The 26169-nt window shown below is 38.8% G+C and overlaps 1 protein-coding gene across 1 annotated transcript in view; it reads left to right on the top strand.

Moving 5' to 3' along the window:
- Window positions 1–26169, top strand: part of LOC108708230 (CUB domain-containing protein) — a 43965-nt gene continuing 17796 nt past the window's right edge. Inside the window, exons 1-2 of the mRNA XM_018246710.2 lie at window positions 1–148; window positions 25390–25451. Coding sequence (XP_018102199.1) covers window positions 25415–25451 — 37 coding nt within the window. The 5' untranslated portion in view covers window positions 1–148; window positions 25390–25414. The remainder of the gene's footprint in view (window positions 149–25389; window positions 25452–26169) is intronic.

The raw sequence follows: 26169 nt of genomic DNA, 5'->3' as shown, positions 1-26169 counted from the left end.
TAGGCAGCATCCCTGAAGGGTGGAGCTGCTGGAGACACAGAGCAAGTTAGAGGTGATCAGTAACTTTGCTCCATGCAACCTCTGATCTTCCAGCAGCAACAGCAGCATCAGCAGCAGCTTGGTTACTTGGCAAGCACTGATCCCACACGTGAGTTATAAGATGGATTTCTTTGCCTATTTGTTTGTTCAAATACAATGCACAACAGCAAACTCAGGAAAGGATGTTTCGCATGACAGAGCAGCATAGATACTTAAGCAGCATAGATACTTATTACTTGATTTAACTGCCGAGAGTGTATAAAATGACTGTAGAGTGTGGCAGTGGAGCTACATTTATTAGGTTGAATTTTCCAGAATATATAATGGATTTATGACAGTATTCAAAGCTAAACAGCTACCATTGAATTCCAGCCGCTTGAAATGATTACGTGTGCGTCAAACTAGAATTAGGGGTATTAAAGCAAAGTCCTCTTTCAGGTCTTGCTTGGTACATAACAATTATGCTAGGATAATGTGGCAATAATGGAAAAAATAATGATAGTGCTCATCAGTTCACATTATTTCTACAGAAATGCAGGGTTAGAATGCTAGTGATTAGTATGTATTCTGCCATACAGTGATACACTTGGGCGTTGATTTCACATCAGGTGCTTCTATAACATATTGTACCTATTAACTTAAATATAGTACAATTTAATCTCATTTAGTTGCTGTGTAGTGAGCTGATATATTACTAACATACAGTATATACATACATATATACAAATATATATACTAACATAATGATAACTAATCTAGCATCCGGTATGGTGGCAAATCCATCTATTACTAAGTACTTCAGTGTTTAAATATATTTAAAGAGCATGTTGCTGTGCATTATGCAGAAGTACCCTCATTTTGGATAATGGATCCTATGCCTGTAACTGTATTGTGTTTTGATGCTGTGTATCGAGAGACATTTGTCTCAATTTTCATTGCAATGTGCATTTGCAAAAGACATTTTAAAAGGCAGTGAAGAGATGCTTAAATCTTTTTTCTTTCTTTTTGGTTCTGGTTAGAAATATTTTTATAGTAGGGTATTTCGTGATAAAGCAACAGAGCTTTTACTGCTTACTATATAATTATAATGTAGCTCGCTAAATGCTCAGGGTTCATCTTTTCACTTTTGAATTTACTTTATTTTATTTTCAGCCATTTTAAAGCTTTTAGCAGTTCTGTTTCTGTTCTCCAATGCTGTTTATTCAAAGTATATATTAATAAAATATATTCTGTTTGCAAAGGTATTTCCCGTATTTGTTGGACACAAAATTATTTTTTTCACAGGGTACTAATGTAATTGTGAGTCAAGAATAAGAACAAAGTCAAGTTTGTGCACAAAAGTATATTATAATATCACAAACTATGGTCAGTAAATGCAAATGTATTCTGTTTCTGAAACTGTATTTTGTCTCTCAAAATCTATAAAAATCCATGTAACACAACCAGAGATGTGTCCATTTACTTACACAGTGAATTATATTACAAAACGAAATAGATAATTTTGTAAATGACTGCAGTATGCCAAGCTACACAGATATCTAATATATGACACTAAGACTGTATCTAACTCAAATTTGCTAGATTTAAAGGTGTAAATAAATGATTGTTACAGGATATTTTTAATTCCACAAAATCAATTCTTTGAAAAAAAACTCTGTCAGTCAAATTACTGAACCAATAAGAAGGGTATTTATTAACCAATAATAAGCAGTCTTTAATTGGAAACCATTTACTGTAGTGACAAACTTGACCACAGCTGACCCAAACCCATCCATTTCCAACCTGCACCTGGCCCAACCCTAACTTTATATATACCCCTGCCAGACTTGCTCCTCTTTGTTGCCACTAAAGTTGGTGGGGGGTGAGATATATTCAAGCAATGCCAGGTTACCAGAAAGTGCATGTTGCAGGTAGCAGCCTAGGGGAAAAAAAACCCCAAAAACTAGCTATTCCCACAGGTCCTTTAAATTTTGGGTCCTGCACATCACTAATTTACTGGTCTTTCTTACCACTATTTTAATTGTTTTATAATTGGAGATAAATGGATGACATATATAATATTCTATCAATCAAATGATTCTGTTGGCGCAAAACTGAATGATGTTCATGGGATTTTGTAGCTGAGATTTATTTCTAAAGAAAAGCATGCATGCAATAAAGATGATAAACTCAGGCAATAGGGCCATTTCCATTATTTTTCAACCCTTACCATCATTAGAGTAGAGCTAATATCACCTCATTAAGATCTGCTAAACGCTTAATTGAATAAAACACAAGATCCCCAGTTCCCAGTTCTATCAGTTGGGTGTAAAGCAGTGTGGGGAGTGTGAAAGATGGAGTGTATGGAAGTGGGTCCCAGAGAGCAAGGAGAGGTGTGGGGGGCAAGCAAGTTGGGGGAACGGTGATGTGAGCAGACACAGGGCTAGGGGGGCCTTCAAATCTGGGCCTGTAACTATACATTGGTGAGGGAACCCTCTGTATAGTAAAATATTCCAAACTAGTAAAATATAGTTCCAATGTTAACTCATTATATGTGTGACACCTGGGGGCAGATGTATGAAGGGTCGAATATCGAGGGTTAATTAACCCTCGATATTCGACTAGGAACTAAAATCGTTCGACTTCGAATATCGAAGTCGAACGATTTAGCGCAAATCCTGCGATCGAACGATCGAAGGATTATTCCTTCGATCGAACGATTAAATCCTTCGAATCGAACGATTCGAAGGATTTTAATCCAACGATCGAAGGAATATTCTTCGATCAAAAAATCTCAGGCAAGCCTATGGGGACCTTCCCCATAGGCTAACATTGACTTCGGTAGCTTTTAGCTGCCGAAGTAGGGGGTCGAAGTTTTTCTTAAAGAGACAGTACTTCGACTATCAAATGGTCGAATAGTCGAACGATTTTTACTTCGAATCGTTCGATTCGAAGTCGAAGTAGTAGTCGAAGGTCGAAGTAGCCCATTCGATGGTCGAAGTGGCCCAAAAAACACTTCGAAATTCGAAGTTTTTTTAATTCGAATCCTTCACTCGAGCTTCATGAATCGGCCCCTTAAATTCTATACATAATGATAACATAAGCTCCCCCTAATGGAGCCTAACAATCATCTACAAAGCTTATTAGGGTCACTACAGCAGTGATGAAACTATATAAAGTTGGTCAATTTCATATACAGCCAGTATACTTGTATAGAGCTTATGTTAGGTCCTCATGTACTGTTTTCCACTTGTAAATGTATGTCTCACACATACTCTCTGCCACTCAGAGATGGGGCTGGCAGGAGACGGTTATTTGAATACCCCATCCAATACTGATGGTTGGGCATGCTGCCCCTAGAATTATGTTGCCCTACGCCCTACCTTTGTGCCCTTCTTGCATATTTGGGGCTAAACAGTTTATCTTTGCTAGCAATAAAGATCTTGTGTTTTATTAACTTGAGTCTGTCAGATAGCAATGACTATGGTTATATAAAATAGGGATAGCTATATAAGTTCAAGTTATATTTATGGTTTGTATGCTTTTTAAAATGTATAATCTGCTACAAAATACCTAGAAAGATCATTATATTAGTTTTACATCACAGAATGTCAGCACAGAATTACATTTGTCATCCATTTGCTACAGTTTCCAGTTAAGAACCATAAAAAAAAGGTGAAAAAAAAGACGAGTAAATGGACTCCAACTGTTGCTTGTTATGACGACACCTGCTCCTCTTGGTTCAGTAATTTGGCTGATATTTCTATTGATTTTGTAGGGAAAAAAACTGTTTTGTGGAGCATAGTGTTGTTTTTGTTGACATATCAATTAGACGTAATCTTTCTTTGTGTAACCAGTAATATTTTGTCACTTAAATCTAGAAAAACAGAATTCATTATTAATTGTGTAACTTGGCATAAGTAATTTATATTGTACACAGCCACAATTACAAATATACCCTGAGAAATTCAAATTGTGTCCAAAAATATATTGGGGATATTTTTGCATAAACAATGGGTTTTTTTTGTAAACACAATATACTTGGAACAAACGGCGCTCCATATTTTCCAACTTCAGCACTGCGAAGACAGCTGGAGGGAAGCAGCTGCTTCCCCCCATTTCAACAAAGGTTTCTAAGTCCCAGTCAGAAGCTTATTATTATAATCAACTTGCAGCTATAAAGCACTTACATATTCTATAGCCCTGCCCAGTGCCCTTATCCAAGAGGACCTTACTCATTGGAACTTGTTTATCGGCTATTTATATTGCACCAACACATTTACACAGCACTTTACATAGATTATACAGCAGCCCCTGCTCTAGTGGAGCTTACAATCTAACATACTAGAGCCAATTCTATCAGGAGTCAATGGACCTGTCTGTTTTTATGGAGTGTAAGACAGGGGAAGAACATACTACTTGCGGCAAAACATTTTTGGCCACACTTATTTTTGTGGCCCCACCCCCTAATTACCATGTTCATTTTACTAAATTTGGCAGGTTATGAAAGCTTGAACATATTTCTGTGGTTTTTTTTCAAATTATTACAGTTTTGCTAATGAAGGTGAATTGTCATTTAAGCTGTGAGTCTAACTTTTCCCAAGGGACATGTTATGTAAATTGTTAAAATTATTTAGTATTTGCTTATCTCAAAATACAAAGTACAAAGTATCTTATTTGCACCTGGAGGCTATTCTGGACTCTCCGCCAAAAGCCAATTAAGTTAGAAACTTTGGGGCAGATTCACTAAAGGGCGAAGTGACTATCGCTGGCGAAAATTCACCAGCGTGACGTCATTTTGGCACTTCGCCAATTTACTAACGGTAGCTGGCGTAAATTTGCCAAGGAGCTAGATTCTGGCGCAACTTCGCACTCTAACGCCAGGCGAATTTACGGTCTGGCGAAAGAGTGTTACTATGCAAATTCACTAGGTTTTTGATTTTACTGACCATTACCTCTATCGCCAGACTTGCCTTCGCCACCTCAGACCAGGCGAAGTGCAATAGAGTAGATAGGAGTTCCTCAAAAAAAAGTTAAAAATTTTTCCAAGTCCTAAAAAACGCTGGCGTTTTTTTCTATTTAACCCTTTAACCGCCAAGCACGTACGGCGTACGTGCTGGCGGTTCAGGGCTCAGGCTGCCAAGAACGTACCTCGTACGTTCTTTTGCAGCTGAGCCCTTCTCTCTGCATCGGCGGCTTTTGCCGCCTCTGCAGAGAGTCAGGAGGGTAGACAGCCCCCTGGGCAACGTGGCTGGGGGGCTGTCAAGTCGGATCTGCGACGCGATTGTCGCAGATCCGACTTCAAAGTAGCAGAAGCGCAATGTAAGCGCTGCTGCTGCTGGCTTACCTCCTCCTCGTCGCACCACGCGCCCAGTCACTTCCTGCTGCGCAGTAACTCTGCAGACACGCTGCCAGGAGTCGTCCTTCGGTTCCAGCGATCCTCCTGCTACAAAAACGGTAAGTGCACTTTTTTTTACACACTTACCTGCACTTACACATACCTACAGTACATTTATACACTTACATGAACATTTTAGTAAAAATTTGTGTTTTTTTATTTTTTATTTTTTTATTTTAGCACACTTAGTCGATTTTGTACACTTATTTACACTTAATTACATGTATTTGCACACTCAGACAACTTTTATTAGTGCACAAATATGTATACACAAAAACTCACAAACAGGGTTTTTTTTTTTTTTTTTTTACTTATTCATTGTACTGTTTGTTTTGCCTAAAAGCATGTTATTTTGACAGCGTGACTATTGGATAATCGATTTCGGCCACTAATTACGCTGCCGGATCAATTATTTTGTTATTTCATTGATTTACGCTATTTTTGTGGTTTTATTGCAATTTTATCCATGCATTATTGTTCCTTATGTATCTTTAGTATAGTTTTGCTGTTTGGTGCTTTGGTATAGAAAGATTTATTTTACTTAGTTTGATTCGCCAGAATATATGCTTTCCAAAAATATATGGGTTTCTGGGGGTCTTTTTACAGTTTTGGGGTCTTATGGCACATAACGCACAGTTGGGGCTCTCTTTTCTGCAGCTTAGTTGGCTAGCGTGAAAATTCATAGGCATGTTTTTCATTTGGGGTCTGTACACGCCACATACTTTGGTAAATCTATGCATATTGGGCATCAAACTATTTAGTAGACCTCTGACGTCCATATTTAGGGTGATTTTTCTTTATACGTAAAACAGTGTGTGTGATAAATGCGGCAAACTGCAACAATTTTAGGCGATTTTCAGAAATGTAAAAACCTCTGCGTTTAGAAAAGCTTTGCAGTTTGGTGTAGAAAGACGTCTTTATCTTTTTTGGATTCGTCAGAATGTGTACTTTCCAAAAATATATGGTTTTGGGGGGGTCTTTGCTGTTAGGAGGGTCTTGAGGCATATAATATGAAGTCAAGGGTCTATGTTCACAGAAGGCGAATCGGCAGCAGAGAAAAATCATATGCACTATTTTCATTTTGGGTCCGCACATGCCAGCTGCCTTGGTATATCAATGCATATTGGGCATCAAACGGTTCAATTGACCCTTGGCATCAGTATTTATGGTGTTTTAGAATTGTATGTAAGAAATTGGGTGAGATAAATGCGGCCAATTGCAATATTTTTAGGCAATTTTCAAAAATGTAAAAACTGTTGCTTTTATCGCCAAATTTAGGAAAGGCTTGCGGCTTGGTACTTTGGAGTACAAGGACATGCATACCCAATTTGGATTCGTGGGAATGTGTACTTTCCGAAAATATATGGTTTTCTGGGGTGAATGCACTTTTTTTTACCTTTGCTCCCCCCAAAACTATGTATATGTGTTGATTTTGCAGTACCTGAAATGACAGACCATATGGGGGTCTTCCTTTTGGGGCCCCTATATGCCACGTGCTTGGGTACATCTATACATATTGGGCATCAAACTGTTCAGAGGACCCTAGGCTTTCATATTTGGGGTGATTTGTCTTGATACCTAAAAGTATGTGGGTAATACGATGCTGCAGGGTAGATATTTTGAGGTGATTTTTGGAAATGTCACCTAAATCACCAAATTTAGGAATGATTTGTGGCTTGGTACTTTGGCGTAGAAAGACATGCATACCCAATTTGGATTCGTTGGAATGTGTACTTTCCGAAAATATATGGTTTTCTGGGGTGAACTTACTGTTTTCTACTTTTGCCCCCCCCAAAACGATGTAAATGTGTTGATTTTGCAGTACCTGAAATGACAACTATATGGGGGTCTTCCTTTTGGGGCCCCTGTATGCCACGTGCTTGGGTACACCTATACATATCGGGCATCAAACTGTTCAGAGCACCCTAGGCTTTCATATTTGGGGTGATTTCTCTTGATACCTAAAAGTATGTGGGTAATACGATGCTTCAGGGTAGATATTTTGAGGTGATTTTTGGAAATGTCACCTAAATCACCAAATTTAGGAATGATTTGCGGCTTGGTACTTTGGTGTAGAAAGACATGCATACCCAATTTGAATTCGTGGGAATGTGTACTTTCCAAAAATATATGGTTTTCTGGGGTGAACTTACTTTTTTCTACATTTGCCCCCCTCAAAACAATGTAAATGTGTTGATTTTGCAGTACCTGAAATGACAGACCATATGGGGGTCTTCGTTTTGCGGCCCCTATACGCCACGTGCTTGGGTACACCTATACATATTGGGCATCAAACTGTTCAGAGGACCCCAGGCTTTCATATTTGGGGTGATTTGTCTTGATACCTAAAAGTATGTGGGTAATACGATGCTGCAGGGTCGAAATTTTGAAGTCATTTTTGGAAATGTCCCCAAAATCACCAAATTTAGGAATGGTTTGCGGCTTGGTACTTTGTAGTAGAAAGACATGCATACCCAATTTAGATTCGTGGGAATGTGTACTTTCCGAAAATATATGGTTTTCTGGGGTGAACTTACTTTTTTCTACCTTTGCCCCCCCCAAAACGATGTAAATGTGTTGATTTTGCAGTACCTGAAATGACAGAACATACAAGGAGGGGTCTTCATTTTAGGGCCCCTATATGCCACGTGCTTGGGTACACCTATACATATCGGGCATCAAACTGTTCAGAGGACCCTAGGCTTTCATATTTGGGGTGATTTGTCTTGATACCTAAAAGTATGTGGGTAATACGATGCTGCAGAGTAGATATTTTGAGGTCATTTTTGGAAATGTCACCAAAATCACCAGATTTAGGAATGATTTGCGGCTTGGTACTTTGGCGTAGAAAGACATGCATACCCAATTTGGATTCGTTGGAATGTGTACTTTCCGAAAATATATGGTTTTCTGGGGTGAACTTACTGTTTTCTACTTTTGCCCCCCCCCCAAAACGATGTAAATGTGTTGATTTTGCAGTACCTGAAATGACAGACTATATGGGGGTCTTCCTTTTGGGGCCCCTGTATGCCACGTGCTGGGGTACACCTATACATATCGGGCATCAAACTGTTCAGAGGACCCTAGGCTTTCATATTTGGGGTGATTTCTCTTGATACCTAAAAGTATGTGGGTAATACGATGCTGCAGGGTAGATATTTTGAGGTGATTTTTGGAAATGTCACCTAAATCACCAAATTTAGGAATGATTTGCGGCTTGGTACTTTGGCGTAGAAAGACATGCATACCCAATTTGGATTCGTTGGAATGTGTACTTTCCGAAAATATATGGTTTTCTGGGGTGAACTTACTGTTTTCTACTTTTGCCCCCCCCAAAACGATGTAAATGTGTTGATTTTGCAGTACCTGAAATGACAGACTATATGGGGTCTTCCTTTTGGGGCCCCTGTATGCCACGTGCTTGGGTACAACTATACATATCGGGCATCAAACTGTTCAGAGGACCCTAGGCTTTCATATTTGGGGTGATTTCTCTTGATACCTAAAAGTATGTGGGTAATACGATGCTGCAGGGTAGATATTTTGAGGTGATTTTTGGAAATGTCACCTAAATCACCAAATTTAGGAATGATTTGCGGCTTGGTACTTTGGCGTAGAAAGACATGCATACCCAATTTGGATTCGTTGGAATGTGTACTTTCCGAAAATATATGGTTTTCTGGGGTGAACTTACTGTTTTCTACTTTTGCCCCCCCCCAAAACGATGTAAATGTGTTGATTTTGCAGTACCTGAAATGACAGACTATATGGGGTCTTCCTTTTGGGGCCCCTGTATGCCACGTGCTTGGGTACACCTATACATATCGGGCATCAAACTGTTCAGAGGACCCTAGGCTTTCATATTTGGGGTGATTTGTCTTGATACCTAAAAGTATGTGGGTAGTACGATGCTGCAGGGTAGATATTTTGAGGTGATTTTTGGAAATGTCACCTAAATCACCAAATTTAGGAATGATTTGCGGCTTGGTACTTTGGCGTAGAAAGACATGCATACCCAATTTGGATTCGTTGGAATGTGTACTTTCCGAAAATATATGGTTTTCTGGGGTGAACTTACTGTTTTCTACTTTTGCCCCCCCCAAAACGATGTAAATGTGTTGATTTTGCAGTACCTGAAATGTCAGACTATATGGGGGTCTTCCTTTTAGGGCCCCTATATGCCACATGCTTCGGTACACCTATACATATTGGGCATCAAACTGTTCAGAGGACCCTAGGCTTTCATATTTGGGGTGATTTGTCTTGATACCTAAAAGTATGTGGGTAATACGATGCTGCAGGGTAGATATTTTGAGGTGATTTTTGGAAATGTCACCTAAATCACCAAATTTAGGAATGATTTGCGGCTTGGTACTTTGGCGTAGAAAGACATGCATACCCAATTTGGATTCGTTGGAATGTGTACTTTCCGAAAATATATGGTTTTCTGGGGTGAACTTACTGTTTTCTACTTTTGCCCCCCCCCCCAAAACGATGTAAATGTGTTGATTTTGCAGTACCTCAAATGACAGACCATATGGGAGTCTTCCTTTTGGGGCCCCTATATGCCACGTGCTTGGGTACACCTATATATATTGGGCATCAAACTGTTCAGAGGACCCTAGGCTTTCATATTTGGGGTGATTTCTCTTGATACCTAAAAGTATGTGGGAAATACGATGCTGCAGGGTAGACATTTTTAAGTGATTTTTGGAAATGTCACCAAAATCACCAAATTTAGGAATGATTTGCGGCTTGGTACTTTGTAGTACAAAGACATGCATACCCAATTTAGATTCGTGGCAATGTGTACTTTCCGAAAATATATGGTTTTCTGGGGTGAACTTACTTTTTTCTACCTTTGCCGCCCCCCAAAACGATGTAAATGTGTTGATTTTGCAGTATCTGAAATGACAGACCATATGGGGTCTTCCTTTTCAGGCCTCTATATGCCACTTGCTTGGGTACACCTATACATATTGGGCATCAAACTGTTCAGAGGACCCTAGGCTTTCATATTTGGGGTGATTTGTCTTGATACCTAAAAGTATGTGGGTAATACGATGCTGCAGGGTAGAAATTTTTAAGTGATTTTTGGAAATGTCGCCAAAATCACCAACTTTAGTAATGGTTTGCCGCTTGGTACTTTGGTGTAGAAAGACATGCATACCCAATTTGGATTCAGGGGAATGTGTACTTTCCGAAAATATATGGTTTTCTGGGGTGAACATACTTTTTTCTACCTTTGCCGCCCCCCAAAACGATGTAAATGTGTTGATTTTGCAGTATCTGAAATGACAGAACAAATGGGGGGTCTTCCTTTTGGGGCCTCCTATGCCACGTGCTTGGGTACATCTATTCATATTGGGCATCAAACTGTTCAGTGGACCCAGGATTTTATATTTGGGGTGTTTTACATTGATACCTAATGATGTGTGGGAGATATGTTGCTGTAGAGTGGAAGCTTTGAGGTCATTTTTCAAAAAATTCACCAATTTCTATAAAACATTATAACTTTAGGAAACAATTGCAACTTGGTGGTTTGGAGTACAAAGATATTTCTACCCATTTTTGATTCACCAGAATCTGTTCTTTCTAGTAATGGGTAGTTTTCTAGGGTAAACCTACTGTTAGCGGAATGTTTGGCCTTGAAATCAAAAGTATGCCGTTTGGGAAGTGTTGCTTTGGAAATTTGGTTGTGTACTGCTTGTAGATTTTGAGCTATACAAGTGAGAAATCTCCATAAAACTATATATATTTGGTATTGTCGCGTTCAGGAGACATAGACCTTTCTAAATCGGCTGTGTTCTCGTACATAAAATGAATGATGTTTCTGATATATGTGATTGTTCTTCGTGCAACATGATTTTTTTCATTTTATTTGACACTTAGAATCCAATATTTTATTAGAGAAGTAGAATTACACCAAAATTCTTGCATATTGTGAAAGTTCAGGTTGTCCTGAAAAAAACAATACATTGTTTTCCTGGGTTAACTAAAAGACCACCCCAGGAAAGGCCCTTAAAGTGAAAGAGTGCAAAATATCTAAAAACTGCTTGGCAGTAGATGTTCGCATCTAGGACAAAACGGCTGGCAGGGAAAGGGTTAAAGGGTGATAGAATGAAAAAGATTGTAATTTTTTTTTTCGGGTATCCTCCTTCCCCCCTACATTTGCTAACATATGGCACATAAACTATACTGTGGGCACATGTGTAGGGCATTATAACAACTTTTATATAATTTTACTGAGGTTCCCCGGCCTTGAGTAATGTAATGTATTTGCTGCAGCATATACAGCCATTGTACTTTAACTGCACGCCGTATGCTAATTAGCCAACACTAGCGTAACTTCGGACTGCTGAGCGTAATTTCGCTGGTGTAATTTCGCCAGCGTTCGGTACCCTGTGTGCAACTTCGGATCTTCGTGAATTAGCGTTGTCCAGTCGAATTTACGCCTGGCAAAGTGTTGCGATGTGCGCAAAGCCATCGCTGGCGAATTTTTGCCTGTTAGTGAATTTGCCCCTTTGTTTTTCTTTTCTGGTGTTCGGTGCAGAGAAAGTAGGGACATTCCAGTACAAACGCGGGACTGCGGGTTGAGCTGTCAAAAGCAGGACTGTCCCGCTAAAAACAAGACAGTTGAGAGGTATGCTTCAATAAGTAGACAAGAGTTTGATTTCCAGCATTTCCTAAAAGATGCACTGCACTTCTGCAGAAAAAATTGAAAGCAAAATGATTTTGCTATGGCTACTGCACTGGTGCAATTCAGCACTTTAGTAAAACAGCCCTCTGGATTTTCTAACCTCTGAGGCACTGTGTTATATGTATTTAGTGTAAAGCAATACTAATTATAATAATCTGGTATGGCTGATTTTTCCTGAATCCCTATCTGCTATATGCATGCATGTGCTACACAGGGCTGATCTTAATCTTTCACCTGCTGCGAATTTGTGCCAAAGGGTCACACGTTGTCAGGTTGGTTACAAGACAGAGAAGCACAGTATGAGAACAGCCATGCAGTCTGCTCCCTCCTAGTTGGGCCTCTAAATAGACTGCTTAAAGAAACAGCTCGATCGAAATTCAAAGGACATCCTTGGCATAAATGTTATCAATATGTTGCACCACATCTAGCAAGCAGTCATAGTTATTCTGCAAAAATAGCTGGAAGGTGTATATATTGCATTTAACTGCTAGCAATTAATATAATTTAACATAAGTATCGGTTGCAATGTAATCATATGGTTAATATGTTGTTCCTTACCTCAAACTGTAATAAACAAAAACACTTCTCTTCTTGTGAGCGTAAAGACACAGCATTTTACCTTATGTACAATGTACTTTGGTCTTTTAGGATACTGTGCAACATGGGGTTCACCAACCACTTAGTTGTTGCTCTCAGAGGCTTTGGAGCAAGAGCTTATATTGGAATTCAAAGCTTGGAGCGAAGTTTTGTCTACATACAATTCAGATGTACTGCCAAATAGAGCCTCCTGTAGGCTGCCAGTCCATATAGGGGCTATCAAATAGTCAATCACAGCCCTTATTTGGCACCCCCAGGGACATTTTTCATGCTTGTATTGCTCCTGAATTTTTACATTTGAATGTAGCTCATGGCTAAAAAAGATTGGGGATCCCTGCTCTAGCAGAAGATGTGGAATGTAAAATTTTGCAAGGGAATGCTGACAATGTAAGACTTTCCATGGAAAACATATAATTATAAATGAATATATTGCATTGTGCTTGTTTTTGGGCAGAACCACCAATCCTAAATTGTTCTTCACCTGGAACAGTATGAAACCATCCACTTCTAATTTTTTAATAGGAGGCCGCATCTAGAAAGAACTTGTTTTTGCAGTTTGTCTGTCCAAGATCCAGCTCTCCAGGAGGATATAGGACTGACCGTGGGGTTGGAGATCCCTGCTGGGGGAAGGAGGCCGTGAAAGAACCTCTGCTCAGGGGTGCTTCATCAATGAGGCGAGTTGAGGCTGTTGTCTCAGGCGGCAGCGCCCCACTAGATACCAGGGGCAGCAAAAATGCTACTCCTGGTACTTTAAGAGCGAATTTCCAGGGCGGGGGGGGGGGGCAGCAGCAACTGCTGCTGCCTCAGGCGGCGGAGGGGCCAGGATCTCCCCTGCCTCTGCTTGACACAAAAGCAGAAGGTATTGGGAATGTCTGGACGTGTTTGGAAGCTGCAGCAAACTTTCTCTACATTGCTCGTTCTCAATACCTAAAAGGAGGGACATCAGAGACTTCTGTAGAAGGGGTGAAGCTCATTGATAGAAATGACCTATTTACAAATACTGCATATATGGCCATATATTTTCTATCTAGTAGTGGCTGTCTGTCAAGACACTAGCTACTTGCTCCCTTAAAGGGGATCTGTCACCCAGACAAACTAAAAATAACAAAAGTCCTTTTCAATATAAAGATCAGACCAAAATTCTTTTATTTTATTAAAACATCCATACAGGTTAAAAATGTATTTAAAACTTTCAGCTGTCAATCATATATTGCCTGCCCCTTTATACCTTAGGCATGAAGGCAGGGCTAGAAATAGAGGCTGGACAGGCAATTACTTTCACTTTCCATTCTGCACTTCCTAAATGTCAGCACCAGAAATGACTGATTGTAAATTAACTGACCAGCAGAACTAAGAGATAAAGATTCACTAAAGGACGAAGTGGCCGTCGCTAGTGACAATTTGCCAGAAATCTCACCTGCAAGGACATCGCCAATTCACTAACAGGCGTAGAGGACAATACGCTAGTGAACAAGAGTTGCTAGCGTTCATTCGGACCCTATCGCCAGGCAACTTTTCTCTCTGGTGAACAGTCACTACTACTAGGAATTCGGTAAAGTGCGAATTTTAATGACCGTTACCTCTTTCGCCAGAGTTTACTTCGCCACCTCAGACCAGGCAAATTGATAAAACAAAGCAACATCTTCCTCAATCTTGCAGTATGTCAGTGACATCAATCCTGTATGCCGGAAATGCATTAAAGTTGTCGAAAATGCCGATGACCTTTCTTTTTTTAAAGCGGGATTGCCTTCAAAAATTCTAATTATTACAGACTTATGCGTGAACACATTTTTTTTAAAATAATTTGAGGGGCATGCCACATTTATATAAGGGTGGGCTCATGTGAAGGGCATAAGAGGATCTCTTCTGTCTTTATTATGGCTCATCGGACATTTGTTTTAAAAAGTGGCCACTACGAAACATTTGCGCCAATATTACTATTAAAGACATTCATACGACTTTTAGTTACCAGCCCTATTCAAATTAACCTAAGGGCAAGAGTGCTAGCGAAATTTCGCTAGGCAGAAATGAACGATATCGAAAATTCGCTATGAAATGCTCGCACTGCCGAAATAACTAGCTAAAATTTGCCAGCGTTCAGCTTCTGAAACGCAACTTCGCATTTTAGTGAAGTAGCGCAGTGGTAACTAACTTGCGCCTGGCGAAGTGGCGCAAAGTGTGGTGAAGCGGTCACTGGCAACAAGTGAATTTGCCCCCCCTGTGAGAAAACAGTTACAAACACTTGTAGAAACATTATAATGAACAATCTCAAAATTCCCCTCAAAGGACAAGGGGACACTAAGGGGGTTATTTATCAAAGTCTGAATTTATCTCAATATTTTCTGAAAAAAACTCCTTTCAAATCAGCACAGGTTTTTTGGGCTTATTTATTAATACACTTTCCTGAAATTTTTGTTTTCACAATTTTTTTAGATTTTTCACCCGAAAACTCCGAATTTTGCCCAGAAATCTTCGGGGTATTGCCTAAATTCCAGTGCGCATCAAAAAAATCATTGAGACTTCTCCCATTGACTTGTATGCAACCTCAACAGGTCTGAGATGCCGGATTTTCAGATTCTGACTTTTCCATCCTCTGGGTTTAATAAATTCTGAAAAATTCATGATTTTTTTAAAAGTCCGATTTTATAAATCAGAGTTTAATAATTAACCCCCTAAGGGTAATTTGACCATCAGTGAAAAATTTTTACAACCACAATTTACAACCAAATTTTTGCACCCTGGTGCTGCTAGCAGACCACATTTTGGATGTACTGGTCTTAAGTTGCTAAATTCCTAGCTAGGGAATTAATACCACTAAACTGGTATGGATCATTTTACCATGAATTATAGCAATTTATCCATTTAATGGAACTGTGGAGTTTGCCCCTGAAAAACCCCTGAAACTATCTGCATTTACAGAGGGTGTTCATCTACATCAGGGGTGCTTAAAAGGTAGATCGGGATCTACCAGTAGAGCTTTAGCTGGTGAGCAGTAGATCTCAAGACAATGTCAACAAACAGCTTGTCTTAATCACTGTCCCATTTCATGCTTTTCATTCAGATATTTATTATGTTAAGGTTACATAAGAAATAGTTGTTCATTAAATATAGCAATATAAATTCTCTCATACATCAATATTTAAGTAATATTTTTTTAATAGAACAGAATGCTCACAATGCTTTTATGGATGTAGATCATATTGGGACAACATCACTAAAAGTAGACCTCGCATTAGTAAAGTATGGGCACTCCTGATCTACATCATTCCCAGTCGCAGTAATTACTAATAAGTTCCTCTCGATTTTATTACACAAAAGCAATGCCTCTAGATAAGAAGTTTTATGCCACTTTTTTTTACTTAAACCCTAAAAATTAATATTGCTAAAAATGTCATATTTTATATTCTAAAGTTATTGCACCAGCCTAAAGTTTCAGCTTTTCAATAGCAGCAATGATCCAAGATTTCAAATTTGTCACAGGGGGGTCGCCATCTTGAAAAGTGTGAAACTCACATGCTTAGGTTGCTCTGAGCAGCTGTTAAGAAGCTAAACTTAGGGGTTGTCGCAAATTATCAAGCAGAAAATGAGGTTGGCCTGTAAGAGAAGCTGATGCTACAGGGCTGATTATTAAATTATTATGCTAATTGCACTGGTTTCTGTGCTGCCATGTAGTAATTAATGTATTAATAACTAATCATCCTTATATTGTGACATTTATATTCTATGTGTACTGTATATTTTGAGTCTGCCCCTAAGCTCGGTAACTAACAGCAGCATAAAGAATGCACCATGAATCAGCAGAAAAGAAGATGGGGAGCTACTGGGACATCTTCAGAGGCACAGATTTATCCTTCTTCTGCTATTCGCTTACTACACTGACACTGCAGCAGGATGAATAGGGAGTGACTTTAGACATGAGGCAATATGCAAACAAAACAAGTGAGAAAAGGTCATCCGCTTAAACACAATAATACATTGCGTGTTTGGTAGTAATTGACAGAAACAAAACAAACATGGAAAAGGATATCCCTCAGGACAGGCTTCAGAAAAGCATCTGGCAATAGAAATATATATGGTACAGTGTATATCAGGATATGGCTGGAAGGGGGAACACAGTGCCATAACTGAATAAACTTAACTAAAATAAAATAATGTATTTGTAGTTAAAAAAAGAGAGCAAAATTTAGATTAAACAACACACAAATGAGCAATGTCTCTATCATATTATCATATTTCTTTGTGTATATAGTGGGGACATATTCCACAACACTTTACAGAGATTTCACATCTGTCCCTGTCCCAGTGGAGCTTACAATTTAAGGTGCCAATCACATTCACACACAGTAAGAGCCAATTAACTTGCCTGTATGTTTTTGGTGTGTGGGAGGAATTAGAGCATCCAGAGGAAACCCACAGAGACAGGCGTAAATTCGCTAGGACAACACTAATTCCCTAAAATACGAAGTTGCGTCCAGGACGCCAAACGCTGGCAAAGTTGCGCTAGCGTTATTTCGTCAAGCAAAGGGAAGTTGCGCTAGCGTTGGCTAATTTGCATACGGTGGGAAGTGAAAGTTGAATAGACTTATATGTTGCAGCAAATACATTACACTACACAAGCCCAGGGAACCTTAATAGAATAAAATAAAGTTGTTATAATGCCCTACACATGAGCCCAGTGTATAGTTTATGTGCCATATGTTAGGAAATGTAGGGGGGAACCCGGTTATGCCAGCGTTTTTTGGGACTCGAGGAAGTCCTATCCACTCCATTGCACTTTGCCTGTCTGCATCTTACTGAATTTGCAGAGTTACGTCCGTCCGCCAGAGCGAAAATTCGTCTGCGTTAAGCAACGCTAACGTCTATCTCCTTCGCTAGCGAAGTGACGCATGCATCTGTTAGGGAACTGGCGAAGTTCCAAAATGATGTCATGCTGGCGAATTTTCTCTAGCATTAGTCACTTCGCCCTTTAGGGAATCTGCCCCATTGGGAGAACAAATAAACCTCTTGCAGCTAGTGCCCAAGTTGGAATCAAACCTAAGACCCCAGAGCAAGACAGCAGTGATAGATAAGGACCTAAGTATATATAAGTAAACTATTATGAAAATAAATTAGCTTCTCGCTCGGCAAGAGACACAAGCTAGGGCTCAAAGGAAGGATGTATGTATTTGCATTGTATATGGAAAAATACATATTGTGTTGTGTATCAAGTGCTAGAAATGTTGAGCCCCAAAAGCTACCTGGGGATGTTGGGAATTAAAGCTGAACAACTACGTGAGCCATAGAGGTTGGACATCACTGATTTTTGCAAACTCCCTTCTTCAATTGGGGGGCACATTCTACTGTATTGCCAGTGGTGTCTTCACTAACTTTGGCCATTTCTTTATCTAAGGAAAACTGATTTTTCACCTTCTTGTATTCATGTTTTTATCAGTTATGTAATCTGTATGTTCATGGTCTACATTGGATAGCGCTATGGAATATGGTGGTGCTTTATAAATATTTGTTAATAAAAATAATGAAAATAATAATATGCTGTATTTTATTCTCTATATATTAATTATCTATCAGTAAATTACAGTTGCTTTGTATATATTAAAATCATAAAAACCCTGATCCATTTATGAACATGTGTATTATAAATGGTGAGATACTTTTCTCATTCTGTCCCATGGGATTACTCATTTAATCTCTTATTTTGTTTCTAACAGCGCTATGCAACCTGAAATAAAGTTATGTGAGCTAGAGCTTGTAGTTGTAAACAAAGTAGCGAGGGTGGTGAAAACACAGATGCTGTGCTGCAGGGTTTTTTTTCACACATGTTATGAGCAAGTGTTAACTGATGTTCTTTTGAAGTTGGAACTTGCTTGGGGCACATCATCAGATCTAAGAGACGTGGAAATGGTCAGGCTCATTACAAATACTGGGCCAATTTGCATCCGTAATAACTAATGAATTGGGTTGAGGGAAAAAGAGGGAAATTGAGTTTTGGTATGTGGATTTATTGAAGAACTAAAGCTGGCCATAGACGTGCAGATATACCTTCAATATCGGATGATTGATTGTGCAGTGCAATGTCCCGACCTGCCACTAATCATTCAGATCAAATAAGTGGTAAAAGAACAGATCAGACGATGTTCTGCCCCTGACAGTAATCGTGCGAAATGTATGTCCAACAAAAGCTAGTGACAGTCCACATGCAGAGAAATTATCTGTAGCCGACAGAAATCTTCTAACTTGTCCGATCAACTGAATGACTTTAACTTTAGTGTGATGTAGAGAGTGATATTCTGAGACAATTTGCAGTTGGTTTTAATTTTTCATCATTTGTGGTTTTTGAGTTATTTAGCTTTTTATTTAGCAGCTCTCCCGTTTGCAATTTCAGCAATCTGGCTGCTAGAGTCCAAATTACTAGGGATGCACCGAATCCACTATTTTAGATTCGGCCTTACCTCCGAATCCTTCGGGAAAGATTCAGCCGAATACCGAACTGAATCCGAATCCTAATTTGCATATGGAAATTAGGGGTAGGAAGGGGAAAACATCTTTTACTTCCTTGTTTTGTGACAAAAAGTTATGCGATTTCCCTCTCTGCCCCTAATTTGCATATGCAAATTAGGATTTGGTTCAGCCAGACATAAGGGGGCAAATTCACTATGCATTTTCGTTACTTCGCAAATTCACTAACGGATGCTGGCGTAACTTCGCTAGTGTAACTTCGCACCCTTACTCCTGGCGAATTTGCGGACGTAACTACGCAAATTCACTTACGCACGCATCGTTCTGAGCGCTACCTTTTACGCTAGACTTCCTTCGCCACCTCAGACCAGGCGAAGCGCAATAGAGTAGATAGGCATAAGTCCCAAAAAACTCTGGCGTTTTTTCTATATTATAGGTGATAGGCTGAAAAAGATCGTAAATTTTTTTGGGGCTCCCCTCCTTCCCCCCTACATTTCCTAACTCATGGTAACTTAACTATACAGTGGGCACATGTGTAGGGCAAAATAGAAATTTTATTTGATGTTTTGAAGGTTTCCCAGCCATTTGAAGTGCTGCTACATATTCCTCCATTGAAATTTGAATTTGGCGCCATATGCAAATTAACCATCGCTAGCAACTTTGCAACCTTACGCTACCCCTGAGCGCAACTTCGGATTTTAGTGAATTTGTGCACCGCTGTCGAAACTACGCCTGGCGAAGTGCGGCGAAGTTACGCCTGGCGCTACTACGAATCTTAGTGAATGTCCCACAAGGATTCGGCCGAATCCTACTGAAAAAGGCAGAATCCCGAACCAAATCCTGGATTCGGTGCATCCCTACAAATTACCCTAGCACCAGGCCCGGACTGGCAATCTGTGGTTTCTGGCAAATGCCAGAGGGGCTGCCATAAGGTCCCATAGAAATCAGTATTTAGTGGGCTGGTGGGGCTTTTTGGGCCTCTATGTGGGCTGATTGGGCCTCTGTGTTCCTGAAATGCCAAGGCCCATTTTAATTGTCAGTCCGGACCTGCCTAGCACCCATGCTTTGCTCTGAATAAGAGACTGGAATATGGATAGTAGAGGGCCTGAATAAAAAGATGAGTGATAAAAAAAGTAGCAATAAGAATACATATGTATGTAGCCTTACAGAGCCTCTGTGTTTAGAGTCAGTAACCCCCATTTGAAAGATGGAAAGAAGAAGGCAAATAATCAAAATGAAGGCCAATTAAAAAGTTGCCATTCTATCACATAATAAAAATGCATATAAAGGTGAACCTCCCCTTTCATTAGCCCCATGTGCTTACAGAATTTGTAAGTGATACATTAATCATAGTTGAAAATGAAACATTTGAAGGATAAGGAAGGGTAATACACTGGACGTTACCATTTTGTTATGCTCATTTTTTTTCATTGCACCAGTCCAGGGATCTTTCTAACTAAATTCTGTGTCTCCACCATACTAGTATTTCCTAAGGCTCCCCTGCAGCTTCTTCAGACTTGTATACTTGCACGTGCAGGCAATAGTAATACTGCGCATCTTTACTATAATTTACATTAAGCATTTAAGGGGCCAGTATCAGATGACGTAGGAAGGACATCAGGTTATGGGGATGGCATTTATGCATCAGTCTGATTTTATAATGGTAGGTGTCAGTATAGCTTTAATATTTAGAGAAGCACCTGATGCAACATTCAACAACTGACTTACTAAGATAAAGCAAGTGAACAGAGTGAAAGCAACAGTAACACCAAATACTGCATTTCAGATAGATGCCTTTTTCATTTTGTGTCTTCATCTATCCAAATTTAGTGATTTCTGACTAAAAAGTTGCAATTTTCAGCATCTAATTGCCCACTTGTTCTAGGATACAAAGACAAAACACCACAAATGCTTTGGTACCAGATATGAAAGTAATTCCCCAGCTATACTGCATTTAGAGACCCAACAATATAAAACATTGCAAACACCAATAAAAGTCCACTGCTAAATTCACTGTCCATATTTCACCAGTTTTAAATACACATGGCCAGTATGCCAAATTAGACTGAAAACTCTCATAATATTGACAGAGAAATGAGAGGGTGATTTTAGCTTTCCTGTTGGACCTTGGGTATGATCCGCAACTGTGGTTAATAGGTAACTGATTTTAATAAGCTAGTAGAATTCTCTGATACAACAGTATCAAGTATCAGTCTGCAGCTGATTTAAATATTTAATCATTTGAGTTTAGAAACAGAGAACATAAAAAACTGCACTATTCTTTACAATTACAAAAATATTTTAAATGTTTTTAAACAAATTCATTGGCAACTAAAGGTGGCCATACACGGCAGATAAAAGCAGTCACTATCGGTCCTTTAGACCAATTTGGCAGCTTATTTGCCCGCTTGTGGGGGTTTCCGACGGGTCTCCCTGATAAATATCAGCCCAAAAATTATCCAGATATCGATCGGGCAGGTTTGATATTTCCTGAGATCGAGGACCGGCATGACCCTACAACCTACGACCCAACAGTGCCCATTTCCTTCACTATAAACCTCACTGACAAGCTCAACTGCAGGCATGCCCAATTGGATGCAAATCAGCATGTACTACCTTTCATTAAAGGCACTCGCTTCCATTATGTGGCTATAATTCCAAGATTCAAGTATATGGCCATCAAAATCAAATCAGGCAGTTTGAAAATCCCGGGGACCAGGAGTGTTTGGTGTATTGATGCTACCCTTCCCTGAAGTGCCTGCTAAGCCCTCTATTATGATCCACCAGTTTGGCCCACAGTGAATCTAGGGCCAGATCTTCAAAGGCATCATTGCCACTCCAGCAGAATTCTGCATGGAAAAATGTGTTTTTCAAAAGAGCAAACAGATTTCCTTATATTTAATTTTGAAGTCTGAAATAGAGCAAGACATGTTAGTTTACCAGGTTCCTCAGTCATGTGACTTGTGCTCTGATAAACTTCAGTCACTTTTTACTGCTGCACTGTAAGTTTGAGTGATATCACCCCCTCCCTTTCACCCAGCAGCCTATGAAAATAAACATGGGAATGTCACAAGATAAGCTTGGATCAGCTTTTCAGCATCCATTTCAAATTTATGTCTTTACATGACATTCTTTTTTTCTAGATACCTTTCTTGGGCCTCCTTCAATGCATTTCTTTTCTTACAAACATATTAAATTAGGGCATTTGGATAATTAAACAATTGACTACTGTTTCCTGCTTAAAAATGGATTTAAGCCCTGTGTAAAACTCTTTAGCTGTGTCCCATTATTTCCAGAGTAGGTGGCCCAAACGTAATTACAGAGGAAAGATAATAAAGTCCGAATTATTTTTACAATTGCTGGTTAATTTTAGTTTGTTCATATTAGACTGTGCTAAAACATCATTGGGTTTAGTATAGAGCTGTTCCTGCTAGAATAAATGGTATATACAAGGAAATTCTATTGTCAATACAAACTATAAACTTGTTACAGTGTTTTGAAATTAGGTTTCACCAAGACTCCTCAATACATTTTTTTTTCATTTACAATAAATACAGTACATAATAATAATACTTTCAAAAGTTCCACATTTTTTTTCCCCGTTTTTATTTTTAAGAATGGCCTAATAGGACAGTATAATTCCATTTCCTATTTTATTTCCATCCATCCAAGGGGTTTCAAAAATTAAAAAAAAATATCTACTACCGGTATATGCTCTGAATATGTGACTCAGCCCTCTCCAATCCATACAGTGACATGTGCATAGTGCAGGTGACCTTTGTATATATATCAGTATATATAACAGCTTACCGGCACGGCACTCATGATAGTTCAGTATATTGTGCCTGGGTGCCGACCACAAAATAGCAAAGTAATGTCTGTAAGTAGAAGTCACACTCACAGGTCTTAGCAGAAACAAAATAATTTTCTTAACAATGCCCTCAAAGGCACAACTAACTTTTCGGCTATATATATATATATATATATATATATATATATATATATATATATATATATATATATATATATATATATATATATATAGACAAATACAAGAGTCCTCTGCACTCAACCCATTATCAATGTATTTAAGACAGAGACATTTTGTGCTACTGAAAAATGCCTTACCCTTTAAACAAAACAGGGATTGTTTGTCCATATATTGCAATATATTTAAGATGGCCAACTACGTCATCCCATATCTGGCCAGTCCTATGCTCAATTTTCATCTGATTCATTAAGAATTCTATTGCTTCATTATACATTTTACAATGGGACTAAGTTTTACCTGCAACTTACTAGCTGCTTTCAAAGTAAAACTCCCATACTTGGCTGCCCTTTTATTAGGCACCAGTGGGAACACCTGACTATAGCTGGGAAGGGTGGGAGCTACAACATGGAGCTGGTCACTGCTCCTGTATAACTATAACAAACAAGGGAATGTTGTGCTCACCACTAATTTTTAAAACCATTAGGCGGGGGTGCAATGAGGCTGTGACCACAAAATACATATAGACAAATACAAGAGTCCTCTGCACTCAACCCATTATCAATATATTTAAGATAGAGACATTTTGTGCATACTGCTACTGAAAAATGCCTTACCCTTTAAACAAAACAGGGATTGTTTGTCCATATATTGCAATATATATAAGATGGCCAACTACGTCAAAGTCATCCCATATCTGGCCAGTCCTGTGAGCACAACTTTCCCTTGTTTGTGTATATATATTCCTTTCCTGCCTCTAAGGAATTAGGATTCGGATTTAGTTTGGTATTTGGCCAAATCTTTCACGAAGGATTTGGGGATTCGCCGAATCCCAAATAGTGCATTTGGTGCATCTCTAATATATATATATATATATATTATATATATATATATATATATATATATATATATATATATATATATATATATATATACATACAGTATATGGTATATATTTATATATATATATTTTTTTTATTGTAGAGCTGAGCTGAGGAAGCATTTTACACAATAGTGTTGTACATTGTTGCCTCAACTAAAAAAAACAAAAATCTCCCAGAACACTTCAACATATTACTAAAGGTAAAGGCATACTGGGAGCTGCAGTCTTTTTGTAACATTGGGATTGGGTTCTCAAATAGGATCCAATTATTCCAGTGTTGTGTTGCTCCGCTGTCAGGGTCCTTTCACCTTGCCATGTTGCATCTTGCTGGTAAACATACAGTACAACACAGATAAAAGTGAAATAGAAAGTCCAGCCTTTTATGCCTGCACAGTACAGTCTATGGTTGATGGAACGTAAAAGATTAATGGGATTTTTCCACACAATGATCCCTGAGGATAGATATGTACTTGTTTGATTCATACGGCAGATTGCCTGGTGTCATGAATATGTGTTTTTAATTAACAAACAAGGTAACAGTATCTTACCTTTGCAACAGGGCAGCATCTTAGGTCTCTTGGGGGCCATTATTATTGTGTGCGTTATCCACCTCCAGTTACCATGGCAGTGTCACTAGAATCACAGACTGCCTCAGGAAAAAACAAGGGAACAGGTCCATGGGGATAAAGCCTTGCTCTGAGTAAATAAGTCTATTGGTGTTCAGAGATGGCATATTTTCTGATAAATGTTTTGAGATGGTCTGAATCATTTTGAGGAAAATGGTCGTTACTTGATAACATTTCGGTGATAACACAACTGAATTGGATATCTTGTTATCTTAAGAATTTAATGTTTATAATGTTACATATGCTATAGCATATGAACTTAATGATTATAATGTTACATACTGTATGCTATAGCATATTATTTACAGTACACTGTATTTAATATGTAGCTTTTGCTAATTGTTAAACCTGAATGAGGTTTTTGCCAGTCCAATATCCATTTGTAAAACTAAGGGATCTCCTTAGTGCTGTAAGGTACTTTTATTCTATTAAGCAAAAATATTGTAAGGTGCAGACAGATGAATAAAGTCTGTCACAGGGTAAAATAAATGTAGGTGTAATAAAATAATACAATACCCCCCCCCCATGCTACTGAAATCAGGACATGAAATTTCCTATGTCTAAAGTGATATAACAGCCAGCAGCCTTCGCTTACTAGATGGTGCAGGGGCACTCTCATTTTTTCATTACACTTGTCTATGGGCACAAGCACATGTTGTTAGCCATAAGTCTGGGCTGGGACATCTCACTGCCATCTTAATTTGTTTTGTTTTTCTTTTTTAGGTTTATCCGGCATTTGAATCCCAGAATGGAAGATAAAAGTTGGAAGGTACATCTGCTTCCAGGTAAATGTAGGTCCAAACACCTAAGTGTCAGGTTGAATAGGAGGGCCCCCTCATATGTCTAAAGAATAACATGTTATCTGCTGCATATTGTCATAAACAATGCACAATAAAAAAAAGCAGGTGAAGCTAAATGAGATCTACATTCACCAAACCACTTTATAAAGCTCATACAATTCAAATTAGAATCAATAGTTTGTTTAAAGTCAACTTACAGCTCCACCGAATTTAACATAAGATGCAGCTTACTGAACCTCCTGCATTTAAGTCTCTTTTTGAGTCCATTTATCAATGTGACGTTTTATCCTGATCAGATTCTCCTGGAGTTTTGTTCTGAAATATGCCCATGGCCCCATCCACATTTATTCTTGTTTGTTCATTTCTGTCTGTGTATATCTTGTAGGCTTGATGTCCTGTATTAAATCTTGCCTTGGATGACCCAGTAGACCTGTACACATAGCTGACCTTGCATGTACTCTCTTAGTTGCCCCTTGACATTATGTTTAGGGTTAATGCGGTGCCAACTGGGTCATTTTAGGTTTCAGTATCCTCACATGACAATTTCTAAATGGTAAATATCTGGGTTGCAAGCGCTGGTCTGGTGCTGGTTCCCAAAATTAGAAGTTGTTTGTCACTGGTGTGATAGCTATATAGATATCAACATGCTTCCTGTAGAGTGTCTCTCCACTACTATATAGTTTAGCACCAGTTTAAAAAAACT

This window comes from Xenopus laevis, chromosome 2L, assembly GCF_017654675.1.
Source record: "Xenopus laevis strain J_2021 chromosome 2L, Xenopus_laevis_v10.1, whole genome shotgun sequence".
Lineage (NCBI taxonomy): Eukaryota > Metazoa > Chordata > Amphibia > Anura > Pipidae > Xenopus > Xenopus laevis.
Note: the sequence above shows the minus strand (reverse complement) of the source record. Positions and strands in the feature narration are given on the sequence as shown.